This window comes from Acromyrmex echinatior, chromosome 2, assembly GCF_024713525.1.
Source record: "Acromyrmex echinatior isolate Ae372 chromosome 2, ASM2471352v2, whole genome shotgun sequence".
NCBI lineage: Eukaryota > Metazoa > Arthropoda > Insecta > Hymenoptera > Formicidae > Acromyrmex > Acromyrmex echinatior.
The window spans coordinates 8,279,193-8,295,951 of NC_141853.1; the positions used below are offsets into that span (position 1 = coordinate 8,279,193).

Consider the following 16,759-nt stretch of genomic DNA (forward strand, 5'->3'; position numbering starts at 1 on the left):
CAGTCACGGGAGCGTCAGTCAACAATCGAACACGCGGCAGTGAACACCGCCGAAATGGAAACTCGCGTCGACGGGCGAATGACAGCGATGGCGATGACGGAGACGGCCGTCACGTCCACGGCCGATAACGACGACGAGCGCCGACGAGGATCGATCGCTGTCACGTGGAGTCGCTGCAAAAAGCTGCTGCTCGATTTTCACTTCAACTCTGATCGGATATTTTACTGGTGAGTGCGCGGAAGTGCCGGACCATTTCCTTTTCCCCTGTCCACCTTTCCCCCCTTCGTCGGTTGTCAGTTCCGCGCCAACCGGAAGAGCCTGGATGCGCAATAGCGCAATGAGGGGGAGGGGGAAACGCCGCTCGATTCTATCGCTCTCGATTCCCGGCAATTCCCGGTTGCATTCAGTTGCAACGAGAATTCGCTATTGTTTATTGTCATGTCTGCGCATCTTCTTGGCAAGCTCCGAGTTTAACCGCAGCTGTTTTCCGTTGGTATATTTATACATGTATATTTTATAATCGTAACGTATTCCGCTCTTTTTCCCCGTCTTTTTCGAGCACGTTTTTGCTGCATCGATAGTTGCGATTTGGCATGTCTCAAATTGGATAAATAAGCGACACGGCGCAATCGCAAAAAGAACGAGCTCTCGAAAATAGTCTCGCTCAAATGTATGTAGTTAACGAAGGTCAGGTTCGGTTGTTTACACTTTGCTGCACTTTTCGCGGTTGAAACGAAACGGCTGTATAAAATACGTAGGATGACAATGAAGTTCGGAATGAATGAAGGAAGATAAATACCAACTAAGCAGAATCACGATAACATTAAAATGACATTAAAATGAATCGGAAATGATTGAAAAATGACTTTTAATGATCATTTTGGAGTCATTTTGATATCATAGTGATTTGTTGTTCTGCTTGAGCCACTTAATTAATATAAATTACCTTTATTGTCCTTCAAAGTAATCTCTTCTAGAAACAATACGCTTCTGACAATGTTCATATAGCTTGCACAAACTCTGTGAAAAGTCATCTTATTGCCTTAAATTTTGTTATCACACAATCTCAAATCATAATAATGTCATTAAGGCATCATCATGATCTTAGTTGTTATGAAATTATTTTTAAGAATCAACTGACGTCATGATAATATTATGACTTATGACATCATTACGATTAATTATGCTTTCTATATTCTACCTTGAAGTTCTACTTCAAAATACAGTATATACACTGAGAGAAAAGTGTAAATTTTAATAATTGTTTGCATAATATAGTATACTAATATAATATTTACGGAAAACAAATATTTGCTAAATATTTGCTAAATAAAAAATAGTAATAATTAAGTCACAAATTAATGGTTCTTGTATCAAATAAATATTCAGTTAGCAACGTGACTGTCTTCTATTTTCACTTTTACTAACATGCTGTTTGCTGAGTATTACTAAATACGGTGTTCTTATCAGAATTGTAGCAACTGAGTCCGCATTTGTTGGCAACTCGATGCCTTCGATGTGACATCAATTTGACACCTTTGGGTAGCAATTTGCCAGCAATTTGCCGACAATTGTAAAATCTTTATCATCAAAATTCATACTATTGCCATCATATTGTCATAATATATAGAATCACGCAGCGCTGTCATATTGTCGACAACGCAAGATAATGGTTGCGTTCAGCAGAAAAAATTAATCAGTTAGCGCTTAGTAATTGGTTCTTGCTTTTAATATGATTGGTTTTTGCCTTTAGTTCTTTGCTAAATCTAAATGTAGGAACTAATCGTATTAAAGAATTACTAAACATTATGATGCAGCTATCTTATTATTAAACTGCTGGCAATACGTATGCACATTGTTGCCATCATGTTGCTACAATGATAAATCATTGAAGACAAATCTACGGTAAATTGCCGATATAAGCAATTACAGATTTTACTGAGACACGCTTTGCTGTTAACATTTAATAAATATTCAATTAGCACTATTTAAACAAATAGTTACCAAAGAAGACATTTTTCTCTTAGTCTACGGACGATTCTTAGGTTTAATCGCATCGCATTCTTCGAACGCGCTCGTTCATCGCGACTGAAGCGAGTAGGTGTTATAGTAAGAGCATATTGGAACACATAATTGAAACATGCGACGCGAATAAACTTCTAGAATCAACGTTGCATTACTTTTGTATCATTCTCTCGGGAGCGATTCACTTGCACGCTGTTACAATTGCTCACTGTCAATCACAGCGACTTCTGTAGGGAGCTTTTTTAATTTTTTTGTTTTTTTTTTTTAGCGTTGTGATTGGCTTGTACGCAATTGGTTCGTTGTATGCAATTATACATCCCATTCTTTCTATAATCTCTCATTTCTTTTTTGGAGTAAGATTTCACTTTCTTGGAGTGAAATTTCATTCAAAAAGAGTGAAAATGGTACATACCACTCTTTTTCGAGAAGTGAAATATTTTCACTCTTCTCCAAAAATAATTGTATTTTCACTCTCTATAATAAGGTCCGATTGTATCAACATTTGATTTTAAGGCTTAAAACTCTCTTTATCTCTGTCTTTTTTTTTACTTTAAAACGAGACAGAAAGAGAGTGTTAAGTCTCGCTTAAAGTCAAACGTTGGCGCAATCGGTTTTAGACTGAGATTTCACTCCAAGAAATTTAGAGAGATACTCTTCCGATTTTGTGTTTCCTAAATTAAAGGCGATGAAAGGGACACTCGATTCACAAACATTTCGAAATCGTGAGATAACAAAACTAATTAGGGCGTTATCCAAATATGACTTTTTACAGAATTTCCGCAAGCTGTTTGAACGCTATTAGAAGTATATTGTTTCTAGAAGGGATTATTTTGAAGGACAAAAAAGTCATTTATATATATTAATTAAATGATGCTTATTTTCTCATAACATTCCCCGAACTTTACCATACCACGTATAATATATATATATACGAAAAAAAAGAATTTAAGAGACGCAGAGGATGCAAGTAAATGCAACAACAAGAGCGTTCTTTTGTCTCTTACATTTACTTACAGATGTCGAGACGTTTGTAATTGATAATTCGATTCGTTGAGAAGATAGGGAAAAATCGAAGACGTTGAAAAAATAGATCGCTGTCAGATCGAACGACAAGAATCGCATGAATAACGAATAATACTCGCTGGTCAGATGAATCGGTCAGATATAAAAACCTGGAACGTCTCATATATTAGATACAGCTCCACGGCTATAATGCGGGCAGAAAAGCATAACTTAGATTTTGAAACACGTTTCATATTCATGAAACACAAAATTTTTACGAAATAATATCTATCGTCTATTCTCATGTTTTTGTAGCTCTTGCATCACTTACATGTCATGCATTTATAAGTGCGTGTTTTACTTGGAAAAACAAAGAGAGAAGTTGAACTCGTGAAAATATTGAAAATCGAAGACTTTGTTAAAGAGACGAGTCATTGTCAGATCGGAGAGTGACAAGAACTGCATGAATAATAAATGCTAGTCAGATGAATCGGTTAGATATTAGCCTACAGGAATGTCTTACATATGTATATTATAGTTTTACTACTGTAATGTAGGCAGAAGAGAAGACCTTAGATTTTAGCTTCGATTTTAGATTCATGAATTTGATTCATGACATTTGTACGAAATAACATCTATTATCTATAGCTTGTGTTTTTGTGGTTTACGTGCTAGATGTGATTCCTACATCGCTTAAACGCGTTTAGCGCATTCTCCTTGAGGAAACAAAACAAATAAATTAACTCAGAACGGTGTGAATCTGTGTATATAGCTCGTATATTTTGATGCATATGTGTCAGAATTAATTATAATTGTCTAATTAATACATTGAGACACATTGAGTATTATTACACATTGAGTATTATTATTTATCATCTTTTGTGCCACGTCATTGATGATCCACGTCGGACTTTCCGTTTATTTTGGCTGTAAAAAAAGAACATATAAATTATAAAATAATTTTTAATATCATATATAGATAGTTATACGTGTATAGTACTTAATGCAATATTGATACATTAAGTTTGGTACTTTTTTTTTATAATAATTTTTGTAATTTTTTTAATCGCTATGAAATAATATTTAGCAAATAAAGTAATCACAAACAAAAATATTATAAGAACCATGCAGTGTGGTCAACTCACTAAACAGGAATATATAGATATGTATTTTTTGTGATATTAAAGGAGGATTACATGAGTCCTTGGTACCTACAAAAATTTTTTGTTATTGACACATAAATAAAACTGTGAAAAATAAGATTGTGAAATAAAATTATTCCAAATCATTACGCTGTTCTAAAATTAAGAAAATGTTCTCAGAACTAATATGTTCCAGGGCATCTACCTCTCATGAAACAAATCGCTGAATGGATTCCGATTGAAATTATTCATTTTTCCTAGAAAACACAATAGAAATCTAAAGAACAATAGAATAATTTCGATCGGAATCTATTTCGAATAGTTAAATATAATACATACTAATGACGGGCCAAAGTTAGCGCGTGTTAAAAATATTAAAATGCATATTAACGTAATATAATGTTACATCGCTAATATCTGTACGTATTGCCAATATTTAAATTGCTATTCCTAATATTCATACTTGTTATTACATGTCATTTTTATTTTCCATCTACGAGGGATTGACAAAGAACAAACATGATCAATCACGAGATAGATTAGACTAATCAAAGGGAGAGGCCTTCGGGAGAAATCGTAGAGAGACTTTGAGACATTTCAAGGTCTTCTTAAAACCTTTGTTAATTCTCTTAATTTTTAATTCCCAACGCATGTTATATTTTTCTTCTATAATAAATGCGACAAGTCTTCGTTAATATTTATATTTTCCCAGACAATATGAATGTCTAAAAGACATCATAAAGGCATGTGTTAGAACATATCTACTCTTTCATTCTTTTTCAAGATTAACTTAGTTTTCATTTTTTAAAGTGAGAGTCCATTTCAAAGAATTTAAAAAGTAAAAGATATCTGAAAGACATCATGAAGAGATCCTCTAGACAATATGTATTGTCTGAGTTGCTGATAGATATGTTTTATCTGATAACGATTTCTACAACATTGCATTAAATCGGAAATGAATAAAATAATCGTTTTGTACGAGATACATGGCAAGACTGAAGAAAACGTGATATCTTAATTTTATACGAGAGAAAGATTTCCTACATGAACATAATTATGCGCTATCATCAAAAATAAACACAAACATTGTAAGAGATAGCCCTCAAGATAAGCGTGCTACTTACTTACTCTTGTCGATTCGCTTTTCCGAAACAGAAAAAGGAAAAAGTGTGTAGTAGTAGGAATAATATGTCTGATGCATAATATTAAAATGCAAAACATTAATAATTTTTTCGCACAATCACATGCATGTTTATTTCGAAGAGTTGTACTATCTCTCGCGAATACACCATCATCGATCTCTAAAACAATCAGGTGCCATCCTAGAATTCTTATCTTTATAATTATCTACTATTTGGAGGAAAAACAAAGAAAAAATCATCCAAATGTTTGTCAAAGTATTCGTCTTTACAAAAATGATCGTATTTTTTTAATACGATAACAGATAATGCTTATTACGTATCTCGATGCATTTGACGTTTTATGCTGTTTAAAAAGAAAGAATTCTTTCAATTTAAAATCGCATCCGATATACGCATCCGATTACGATTATACGCGACTGTTGAAATTCGAGTTGCTCATCCGCTTTTTGCAATGCCGTAAGTCCATTTCGCGAGTCACATACATCAAGATAATCATTCCTAGAGGAGAGAAGTAGATGACGAGATATCGTCGCGTGTATTAACTGGGTTAGCGCGGGTTTCAGCTAATTTTCGCAATGTCGCAGCGAGATCGCACGATTCATATTGTTCATTAGCAATCGAGTAAAAGCCATGAGAATGTTATGGAAATAGACTTCATTTGAGCACTCGCCTTGTAAAAAATACTTACAAATTCTTCAAAAATCTCTTTCGGCGGAAGGGGGGATTCTTAGAGTCTAAATCTCTTTAGCTCTCGCTAACGTTGACAAAATTATTCTCAAGTTTTTCTAATAGCAATGGCACCGAGCACTAAAATGTAAAAATTATGTAACAGAATATGTATAATTACTATAAATAATTCACGGTTTTGTGCAAGAGCATATAAAGATGGTTTTCAGAATATCTAATTTTCGACGCTGAGTCTGACTCTGCAATTAAAATATTTTCATTAAATCCGGTTTTTAAGATATAAAAAAAGACTATATTTTTTCTAATATATAATGAAATTTTATTTATGAAATTAGAAAATAAAGTTAGAAGTTGAGCGTTTAATTTTTATTCTTTATATGATTTTGAATTGATTTATATATAAATTGATATATTAGCATGTCTTCGTATCCAATATCTGTAACATTTCTCAAATTTTGATTATCATCAAATTTTGATAGAAATATTTGCTTTCCTTATCATTTATCGCACATAAATTATTCAGAAAGAAATATTACTCGTTTATCTTAAAAATTTAGCATATATGCTTTAAATTCGATCCGATAAAATTTTTTCAGCAATATATTTGAACTCAGCGCTCCAAAATACTTTTAATAAAAATTATTTTTTTGGACTAAAAATTATTTAAAATTTGTGAATCCTAGTGCTATTAAACATATAAAAATAAATTAGTTATAAATTAAACTATAATAGTAATAAGACTCAATAAATTTAAAAAACAGAAAGATAAAGGGCTACGAGCCTAAAATAATTGTTATAAAATAAAAATTTTTAACCGTTATAAATAAAATATGTCATCTAATTAAAATATAAACTTTAATTTGCCGGTAACAAATAAAACAAAACAAACGTTTCGATCCCTATTGGATCATTATCAATGTAAACAAAAATATTACATAGTTAAGAAAAGTTTTAGTTATAAATTATAAATGACGTTAAAAATTTGGTGAATATATTTCTGAACAAAGTTATTTTATGATACTTAAATTTTATTAATTTTCATACAAATTCTACGTTTTTTGGAAGTTAATTTTTTAATAATTTTATTGAAAATACTGCAGTATTATTGCTCTCGACAACTATCTTCGAAATATGTATATAATTTCACTAATGAATTTCAACAATATTTATCTAAGTATTTTTTGCTTTTATTTTTTCACGCATCTTCTTTATCTTTATACAACATGTTCATGAAACCATTAATTTTTAATGTGCACCATATTAGATAATTTTTTGAAATTTTACGCATTTTTAGAAACATTTTTAAAGTAGCATGTCTGACAATGAAAATCAAAGAGACCTCATTCTTAAGATAACAATCTGATAGATTCGTAACAACAGGATATATCTTCTTAATCTCTAATTAGCGATTAATTATTAGCTTAATTGGCTTAGATGATAGCGGGATTAGTAAAGAAGTTGGATCTCGTGTCGACCGGGACTATCTGATTGCGTGCAATTTTGAAGTCACCTTGAATGTAATATCTAATTTGCAGTAAGCCGCAAGCGAAATTCAGTTTCAAAGTCTCAAGCTTTTTATAAATATCAAACAACTTGCAGGATGTCACTGATAGACAAATTGCGACATCATATTCTACGAGTGAAAATAAGAAAAAAAAAATTATATGAAGTTTTGGTAAAATGCCTTATTACAAAGTTATAAACAAATATTGAAATGAAACATAAAATTAAAAAATAACGGATTTTCATTACACAGAATATAAAAGTATAAGTACATTTCGTGTATGAAAAAGATCGAATGCATTTATCTCATGTATGTATATTCTCACATCATATTTACTATCTTTAAACGATTCAGTATCTATGCGTAAGTATTTTTTAGTCTTGAGACAATGGCTACGCTTGAAAAGAATAGCTTCGATTTCTTGTCATGAAATAATAACTGTTAATATTCAAAATGCTAATGTTCCATCAAATGATGCCACCAAAATATTCCCATTTGTGCATAACTTTGCATAAAATATTTTTAGCTTTTTTATGCAAACTTTATACAACCTTTTTTTTATATGGAACTGCATAATCTCGCAGTTTTTCCGTTAAATCCTGAAATAATTCGTTTATATATACATTTTAATTTATATAACTCATATATTTGTTACATATCTATGTAGGACAAATTAAAAAAAAGAAACGAAATCAATAAAGAAATCAATACGAAAATTAATAAGTAATAAAATTGCATTCCCAGTAAAAATAAAAAAAGTGAGAAATATTGTTGATAAAATCAGATTATGCAAACTCAGTAAACCTGACGATGTCTGAACATTGAGTTAAATTAATTGGAATTTTGGTAGAAAATGAATGATCCAGAATTCTGATTAAATTTCTGGTTAAATTTAGTTAAATTTACTATAATTTTAGTATAATCAGAAATCTAATAGATTTAACCAGAATTCTGGATCATTCATTTTCTATCAGAATTCCAGTTAATTCAACCAAACATTTTTCTCTTCAGTGTGTGCTTTTGCATCATAATTCATAGATCATTGTCCCCGACTTAGTCAGCTTATCGATTATCATCGTCTGATGGTCATATTAATCATGGATTGAATTTATATGATTTGATCTATAGTGTCTGACTAACGTTATGTTCAAGTTTATATAACAGTATTTTCGAATATGAATTGCTTTATTTTATAATATTAGGTGTTGGAATTAATTCGTAGCGTTTTACAAGTGATGGGAAGTACTTTCATTAATGTATTTTTTAATGCTCATGTGAAATAAATAACATTCTTTCATTAAAAAACGCTACGAATTAATTCCAACACCTAATATTTTGTGTAAAAACGAAAAATAAATATATTTTCATATTACTTTAACTTTGAGTTTCACATTACTTTAATTAGAGTTTGTCTTCGTTTTTATGCGAGTTAACTCATTTATTGCAGTAAGTCCTTCAATTATTAATTTTTTCTATGTGTTTTACACACACACACACACACACACACACACACACACATTATTTTAAATTTTTACGATTGTTCAATGTTTTGCGTTCATTTTTTATTTGTCTTAGTTAATTTAATTGTCTTCCATTTTCTTTATTTTCGTGTCTTTCAGGGTCGGATATAATATAGCTACAAAACCGTGGCTTTGGCTAATAATTTCCCTGTGCCTAAATCTCGTCTTCGGTCTCGGACTGTTACTCTGGAGGGAAGAGATTGATGAAGTAGAGCTCTATATGCCAATCGATTCTGTATTTCGCAAGGATGCTGCATGGGTGAAGGAGCATTTCCGAGACGATCTCAGGCACGAAAGTGTCATCGTCACTGCCCCTAACGTGTTGGATCCCGAAGTGCTGCGATCGGTACATAGGCGATCATGAATTATACGAGTATCAGCGAAGGTTCTTTTCTACATTAATGCACACTTTTCTCCGCGATAGTTAAACTAATTGTCGTCACATTCGTTCGAAAAACTTTCGCAATAAAATTTCCTTATTATATTTTAAGATTCTTTTAAGATAAAAATTAATCAATGATTATTGATTATCAAATGGATACATTCGCGTGGATTTTTTTAAATTAAACTGTATATATACACACACACACATACATATATATATGTATATATATATATATATATATATATATATGTATATTGGAGTAAAAAATCTTTTTAATTAATTACTTGCGATTATCAATTTCGTAATATTCATTTAATTAAGAAACGCGTTATGAATCATCATTTTTTAATTGTATTATAATATTTAATTGTGTAATTATAGATCAGAGACATCGAGAAAGATGTGAAGAACATAGTAGTAAATAATAATACTTGGGAAGATGTGTGTGCTGGGTAAGTAACTTTTTTTATATAAAAGTATATAATAATGTATTATTTTGAATGAATTTATATACAAAATATTTGTATTATAGATATTTTACATGGTTCCAAGAAGATGATAAATGGGAAACCATGAATAAAACTGAGTTCCCCGAGGAATATCTACCCGTTATAAACAGTACGATGGCGAAGGAACCTTGTATTCATAAATCGCTCTTAAAGATATGGCATAAGGACAGTAGAAATATTGATAAATTAACAAAAACCAGAATATTGGATGATGTTACCGCGACTCTGCAAAATACGTAAGTTGTTGGAATTATACACAGCAAAATCAATGAATTTAAATTGCTCAAACTCAAATAAAATATAAAATACAAATTACAGCATATTATAAATTGTATAAAGACATAGTTTTTATTTTTAAATGTGTGAAATACATTTATTTTCGAGAAGTTAGTTTGGTACAGATATATTTCTACATTGATTTAATTATACTTACTTATACTTACTTTATTCTTTTTTTAAATTTCGATGAAATACATACGTGATTGCAATATGGCTTTATGTTTCTTTTTGTATATATCTTTTTATTCCCTCTTAATATGTTTATTCGCAGAAATACCAAGGACATATTATCTGACGTTGCGCCGTTATTAGGCGGTGTTGAATATGATCAAAACGGAAGAGTAAAGAGCGCAAACGCGACAATTCTATATTGGTTGCTGAAGAAGTCCAATCCGCAGTCATCGGAATGGGAGGTCGAATTTATCGAGAGAGTATTGCACTCGAATCGTACCTTGCCGCCAGGTATGGAGATCTATGCGGTGACGCTACGTAGCTACCAAGACATGTTGCACGAAGTTGTCAACAGTAATATAACTGTATTATTCTGCGGCATGTCACTGATCACGTTCTACGTAATTATGATGATTGGTCGGTGCAACGCGATGCAGCAACGAATATATTTATCTCTCATGGGTATCTCCGTGGTTGGCCAGGCTATCTTGTCGGCTTATGGGATATGCTATTATATGGGATTTTTCTACGGTTCAGTGCATCCGATCTTGCCGTTTTTACTACTTGGTATCGGCGTCGACGATATGTTCATCATCATGCAAAATCTTGAAACTATGTCAGAGACGGACAAGTCCTTAGACATCCCCTCTCGTATAGCAAAATCTATTCAAGTTTCAGGTATGATAAAATTTTGTTTTGTTGTCTTTGACGTCAAAGAGAACAAAACTAATTTATGCTATGCTTCTCATATTCATAAATGCATTTTGGATATATTTCAGAAATATTGAGAATATGTAGACGATAAAAATAAAAATATATGATACATGTGTGAAGACACTATACTAATAGAAATAAAAGCTTTTGAGACAATTTATATATATAATGTTTCAACTAATAATTTGCTTATCTTTATAGGTATGTCCATTACCGTGACATCATTTACCAACATGGTGGCCTTCGCCATCGGCATGACAACAGTGATGCCCTTTCTGAAGTCCTTTTGTATATTTGCCGCAATGGGTATATTATTCCTGTACATCTACGAGATCACGTTCTTTGTCAGCTGTCTGGTATACGATGAAAGACGATTAGCGGCGAAAAAGGAGGGCTGTTGTTGTCAACCGCGACCCAATTGGCGACCAAACAAATGCACCAAGCAAAACTTTCAGCGGTATATTTTCGAAAAATACGTGGGGCCTTGTGTGATGAGAACGTCGATGAAGATTATCATCCTGTTAGTCACTGCTATTCTGCTAGGTGTTAATGTGTGGGCGATATTTCACTTAAACCAGAACTTTGATCCGCTCGACTATTTAAATCAGGAATCTTACCCTATACGATTTAATAACAAATTGACGAAATACTTTCCAAAGTATGGCAAGAATGTCAATATATACCTGACGGGCGTAGACTATTATGAAGATCGTCACGCATTGTCCCAGTTGGTGGACAATCTTAAGCAAAATCCATATGTCAATAATCGTACTTTGGACCCATGGTTTATGGTGTATCAGGAATGGCTCGACACTACTGGCAAAGGTAATATTTCTCACATAACATATATATTTCCTAAATATAGAGTTTTCTTAATATGATATTATATATCTCATTCGCCAGGACATTATATCGAGAATAGAGACGAGTATTATAACACACTTACGGAATTTCTCCTATTTACGGTGAAAGGCCAAGCGTATATCCAAAATATGAAATTCAATAAGTTGCCGTTTAATGACTACAATATCACAGTACGTTAAAGAAAACAATACATTTTATAATCTATAAATGCAAAATCTTTTCTCACGAGAAATGCTTTTAGACATCACAGATTCCAGTGCAACACATTCCCATAACTACGTCGTCCGATCAAACACGGGCTATGCAATCTGTCAGAGACGCCGTGAAATCGGTGAATTTTACTCAGGGATACGATTATATTGCAATTTATTCATTGGATTATATATCATGGGCATCAAACACGGTGAGAACTTTTCCTTTAGAATATTTTCAAGTGTATTAACCCATAAATTAATATATGTAATCGATTAATTGGTTTTACAGATCATCGGCGAAGAATTGATCAGGAATTTGAGTTTAGAGATAATGGCGGTAGGAATAGTAACATTAGTTCTACTTAGAAATCTACTTGCGTCGTTTTGGGTGATGTGTTGCGTACTGTTCACGCTCATCGATCTTCTAGGCTCGATGTACTTTCTAGGATTGACTATCGAAATATCATCAACCATTATGATCCTATTGTGCGCCGGACTGGCAGTTGATTACGCTGCACACATTGGTCTGGAATTTATACGTTCAAGCGGCAATAAACAAGGTCGCTAGAAAATAACATTGTATTATATAATTGCATTTTCTATTTTTTTTAATTAACTATGAACTACTAAAGAACACTTTTTATTCGATAAAATTTATCAATGGTTGTATTCAGTAGAAAAAGTAGCTTTGCAATTATTGTAAGATTTTTTAATATAATTGATTAGAAATTTAAACAGATTATTATTTAAATTATTAAATAAACAGTTTGAATGAAATTGCAAATTATAAATAACACATCTTGATAGTAATTAAGATCTCTTATGAAATATTATATGATTTTTCAATAATGCATAGCCTCAGAATACTATTGTAATTTCTCATCTTGTAAAACTAACATCTAATTTCATACTTGTAGAACGAGCACTAACGACGTTTAACGTTATCGGACCAGCAGTGTTTAATGGTGGATTAAGTACATTCCTTGCCTTTGTCCTGGTAGGTTTCAGCCAGGCTTATATTTTCATAACTTTTTTCAAGGTATGAGTATAACATTGAAAGTATAATTGTTATCAAAGAAACGGATATCACATATTTTATATTGTTTTAGTTGATCACGTCCGTAGTGACATTTGGTTTGTTTCATGGAATGTTATTTTTACCGGTGATATTAAGTTTGGCGGGACCAGGTGAAAGAAGGCAAGATAGTCCGAAAAAAAGCCAAGCTATGCAATATCACAATGGTTATTATACCGTCCATCTATCTCAAAATGGAAAAGGTAGTATCTTTGACATTTTAATGTTACGAAACACAATTTTTCGATATAAACGAAAACAGATTCATTTTTTATTTTTCTTTTCCAGATACAGAAGATGCACTTGCTAAATGACGTTTAGCAATGCTTCAAAAGGCTGCTTAGGTGAAAATATTTTTGTAGATAATTGATAATAGCGCTAAAATTCGTATGATTGTGGAACGAATGTGCGCATATTACGTTGTAACGTTATATGCCTGCCTGCCTCTCCTTTTGGGTCTTTTCATTCTTTTATATACACACAAAAAATAGCTAAATAAAGATATCTTTCATATAAAAAGAACTTAGAAGTTATTTGCTTCGCCTGTTTGTGACTACTGTCCATTCGTCATTCTCTTGTTCATTCTTATCTATGTCCATATCCTCATTTGAACTGCTGGATTGATGTTTTACTGGCTGAGAACTAATAGGTTGAGATGGTTGTTCCGAGTACAACCATGACTGCAATGGTGGTAATTTTTCAAATTCCGTTTTTGCTGTAGATTCATTGCCTTCCATGCAATATCGATGAAACCTTAACAATTCCTCTGCTACTTGCATAATGCTGTCGTCCTGTACTTCTGTATTAAATTGATCATCCATATAATCGTCTAGTACAGATGCAATCTCGCTACTGATTAGTCCTTCTAGAAAAATACAATAAAATTAATTCAATATACATTATTGTATAACACTATATTATATGTTTTTAAAAAATAGCAAAAATAACCATTTATATATAATACTTCTGTCATATATGAACAAAATTCTCTTGCACATTCTACTGAACCCATATCATGTTCCACTGCCAACTATAAAAATAAATATATAATTTTATTATACAAATAATTTTTTAAATATTCCTACGTTTAAAATAGATATAGAATTTCTTTGTTTTTACTAAGCTTTATATGTAATAAAAATATAAACATTTTAGAATTTGATGAAATAAAAGAAATACTTATTAATCTTTCAAAGAGATTGATTTTTAAAGTCTTATTGCTTTTTTATAAATAAGGTTCTATCCACAATATAAGAAATATTAAAAATACGAATAGATATTAAATATTAGAGAAATAAAAAATTAGGAATAGATTATACATAATATATAATTAATACAAATAATAAGACATATCTTATTTGTATTCATTGCATTGTTTAATCTCTATTTGTAATCTTTTTATTTCTCTAATACTTAATGTTTATTTATGCCTCTAATATTTTTTTTGTGCATAGATTGTCCTAAGATTTGTTATAATTTATTGTACATCTGTTTCAAAATATGATATTGTTTCAGCGCCACTAAGTGACTTTCCTGTAAAGATTAACATTTTGAGACACAAAAGATATCTACTTTTGAGAATTTAATGCGAAATTAAAGATTGAAAATACTTACTTTTAATGCTGTCCAATTACTGAATATACGTTGCGCAACTGTTAGAAAAAATGGCATAGTATGCTCCATTTTAGGTTATACAATCGTGCTCAAACATATATTCTTTTTTCGAATAGTCGAATAATCTCAAGGTGCTCGAGAACTGCTAAAATTTTCTTTTTCTCTTTATAGCAGTCGTGTATCTCAGATACACAAATTAAGTGTAAGAAATTCAGTAATAAATCTAAATTATTTCCTAAAGCCGCAAAAAACAAGCACTATTTAAAGCTCACATCACACTGCACCGACTGCACATTACACACTACGCACTGTTGATTGTGCATTGTAGAATTTGTGGACACAAAGCAAATTGGATTCTGAATTTGGATTATGTCAAGTGCATTCAAGTCGACGAAGACGAAGTGAAGATCTGCCAAGCTATGAGTTTGCCGAGCAATTGATCTGTTCAACTTGTTTACACTTTTTACACTTTCTACACTTAAAATGAGACATACAATATATTGTATTCGGGCATGAAAAGAGAGAAAGCGAAGATGCTGAGTGCAAGCAAAGCGGACAAACTTATTGATCAACCAATCAGATTGGCTGAACAACGATTCGTAAAGCCCGTTTCATACTATGGGGATTGTAAATTGAAGATTAAAATTCAACCAATCGAAATAAAATAGATTAAAATTAAATTTATCTAAATGATAAAATTCTAATTTCTAATTCACAATTCTCAGTCTCCAATGCATAATATGACACAGATTTAAGTGATACGCCTCCCAGCAAACGAGAATGGATTGAAATGAATTGAAATGGATTCAGATTTTCAGAAATATTAATTCACGAATGTTAAAATAAATGCTTTCAATCAATGAATGCATTTTTATTCATTTATAGGAATTACATGGAGCATATCTCTATGCCTTTCAATCTAAAAATAATATTAGCTTTTTCTGTGCAAAACACACGCATTGTAAATATTGAGTCATCTAAAAAGTATCCGCGGTTTTTTGTCACTAGATGTGTATTGATGGTCATATATCTAGTGACAAAGTACCGCGGATACTTTTTAGATGACCCAATATGTTCAATTCAAATTTTTGAATAGGAAATGCAGTTTTTCAATCCAATTGCATCCAATTGAATCTAATTGAATCCAATTGAATCCAATTAAATCCAAAAAAAGTATTCACTTTAAAATACACATTCAGATAGAAAAAAATTTCAATCGAGTCACTGTATTTTGAAACGAGATGAAAATTACAAAAGTGAGCGAATTTACTAGAATACTGATAATTTCATTGGTCGATCTAAATAAATAAATTTGTTTACTTTTGTAATTTTCACCTTATTTGAAGATATAGAATCGACTCCCAGATCTAAAAGAAAACCTACCGAATATCCATTTTTATTAAAAAATTTTAAGAATTAATGTATGTATTATATTAGGTGTTGGAATTAATTCGTAGCGTTTTACAAGAGATGGCACAAGCAGTACACTATTTCGTTGTTACCTATAGTTCTGTATACATTGTAAACATCTATCATAGGACGTCATTTGCCGTACATAACCTTTCTTGAAATCATAAATAACAATACTGTATAATTCATTGAATATGTCAAAATTTGTGCCAGATAAAGTGTTTTTGCGGGGAGTTTTGCTTCATTACTTTAATATGAACAAAAGTGCAGCTGAAGCTCATCGTATTTTAGTGGATGTGTATAGTGAACATGCTCTGGCTGAGCAAACGTGTAGGAAGTGGTTTGCACGTTTTAAAGCTGGTGATTTCGACTTGGATGACAAGGAGCGACCTGGTCAGCCGAAAAAATTTGAAGATAACGATTTGCAGGCACTGCTCAATGAAAACTCATGTCAAACACTTAAAGAATTATCTACGTCATTGGAAGTTGACTTCTCAACAATAGGAAAACGTCTTAAAAGTT

At 31.6% G+C, this 16,759-nt stretch overlaps 2 protein-coding genes across 4 annotated transcripts; one reads left to right on the forward strand and one right to left on the reverse strand.

Annotated features, from left to right (window-relative positions):
* The first annotated feature begins 54 nt into the window (after positions 1-54).
* On the forward strand, positions 55-13,735 carry LOC105154268 (patched domain-containing protein 3). 3 transcript variants are annotated; one of them, XM_011069660.2, is made up of 12 exons: positions 55-227; positions 9,122-9,368; positions 9,789-9,859; positions 9,940-10,152; positions 10,467-11,044; positions 11,282-11,905; positions 11,984-12,114; positions 12,186-12,347; positions 12,428-12,698; positions 13,056-13,177; positions 13,248-13,416; positions 13,502-13,735. In XM_011069660.2, the coding sequence occupies exons 1-12, from the start codon at positions 55-57 to the stop codon at positions 13,525-13,527; spliced, it is 2,787 nt and encodes a 928-aa protein (XP_011067962.2). In that variant the 3' UTR covers positions 13,528-13,735. The 3 variants fall into 3 exon arrangements, with proteins under 3 accessions (XP_011067962.2, XP_011067963.2, XP_011067964.1); XM_011069661.2 differs by having other exon boundaries at positions 13,056-13,135; XM_011069662.2 differs by lacking the exon at positions 55-227 and having other exon boundaries at positions 9,236-9,407.
* LOC105154269 (hypothetical protein) lies at positions 13,453-15,272 on the reverse strand. Its single transcript, XM_011069663.2, has 3 exons — positions 14,828-15,272; positions 14,162-14,243; positions 13,453-14,078 (listed from the first exon to the last, which is right to left on the reverse strand). Exons 1-3 carry the CDS (start codon positions 14,894-14,896, stop codon positions 13,744-13,746), a joined length of 486 nt encoding a protein of 161 aa, XP_011067965.1. The 5' UTR covers positions 14,897-15,272; the 3' UTR covers positions 13,453-13,743.
* Between the last annotated feature and the right edge of the window lie 1,487 nt (positions 15,273-16,759).

Coding starts and splice junctions, on each gene's coding strand:
- LOC105154268 (XM_011069660.2), top strand. CDS start 55: ATGGAAACTCGCGTCGACGGGCGAATGACAGCGATGGCGATGACGGAG. Junction 9,860..9,939: donor TGGGAAGATGTGTGTGCTGG/GTAAGTAACTTT, acceptor TTTGTATTATAG/ATATTTTACATGGTTCCAAG. Junction 12,348..12,427: donor TATCATGGGCATCAAACACG/GTGAGAACTTTT, acceptor TTGGTTTTACAG/ATCATCGGCGAAGAATTGAT.
- LOC105154269 (XM_011069663.2), bottom strand. CDS start 14,896: ATGGAGCATACTATGCCATTTTTTCTAACAGTTGCGCAACGTATATTC. Junction 14,244..14,827: donor GTAATTGGACAGCATTAAAA/GTAAGTATTTTC, acceptor TTATTTTTATAG/TTGGCAGTGGAACATGATAT. Junction 14,079..14,161: donor AGAAGTATTATATATAAATG/GTTATTTTTGCT, acceptor GTATTTTTCTAG/AAGGACTAATCAGTAGCGAG.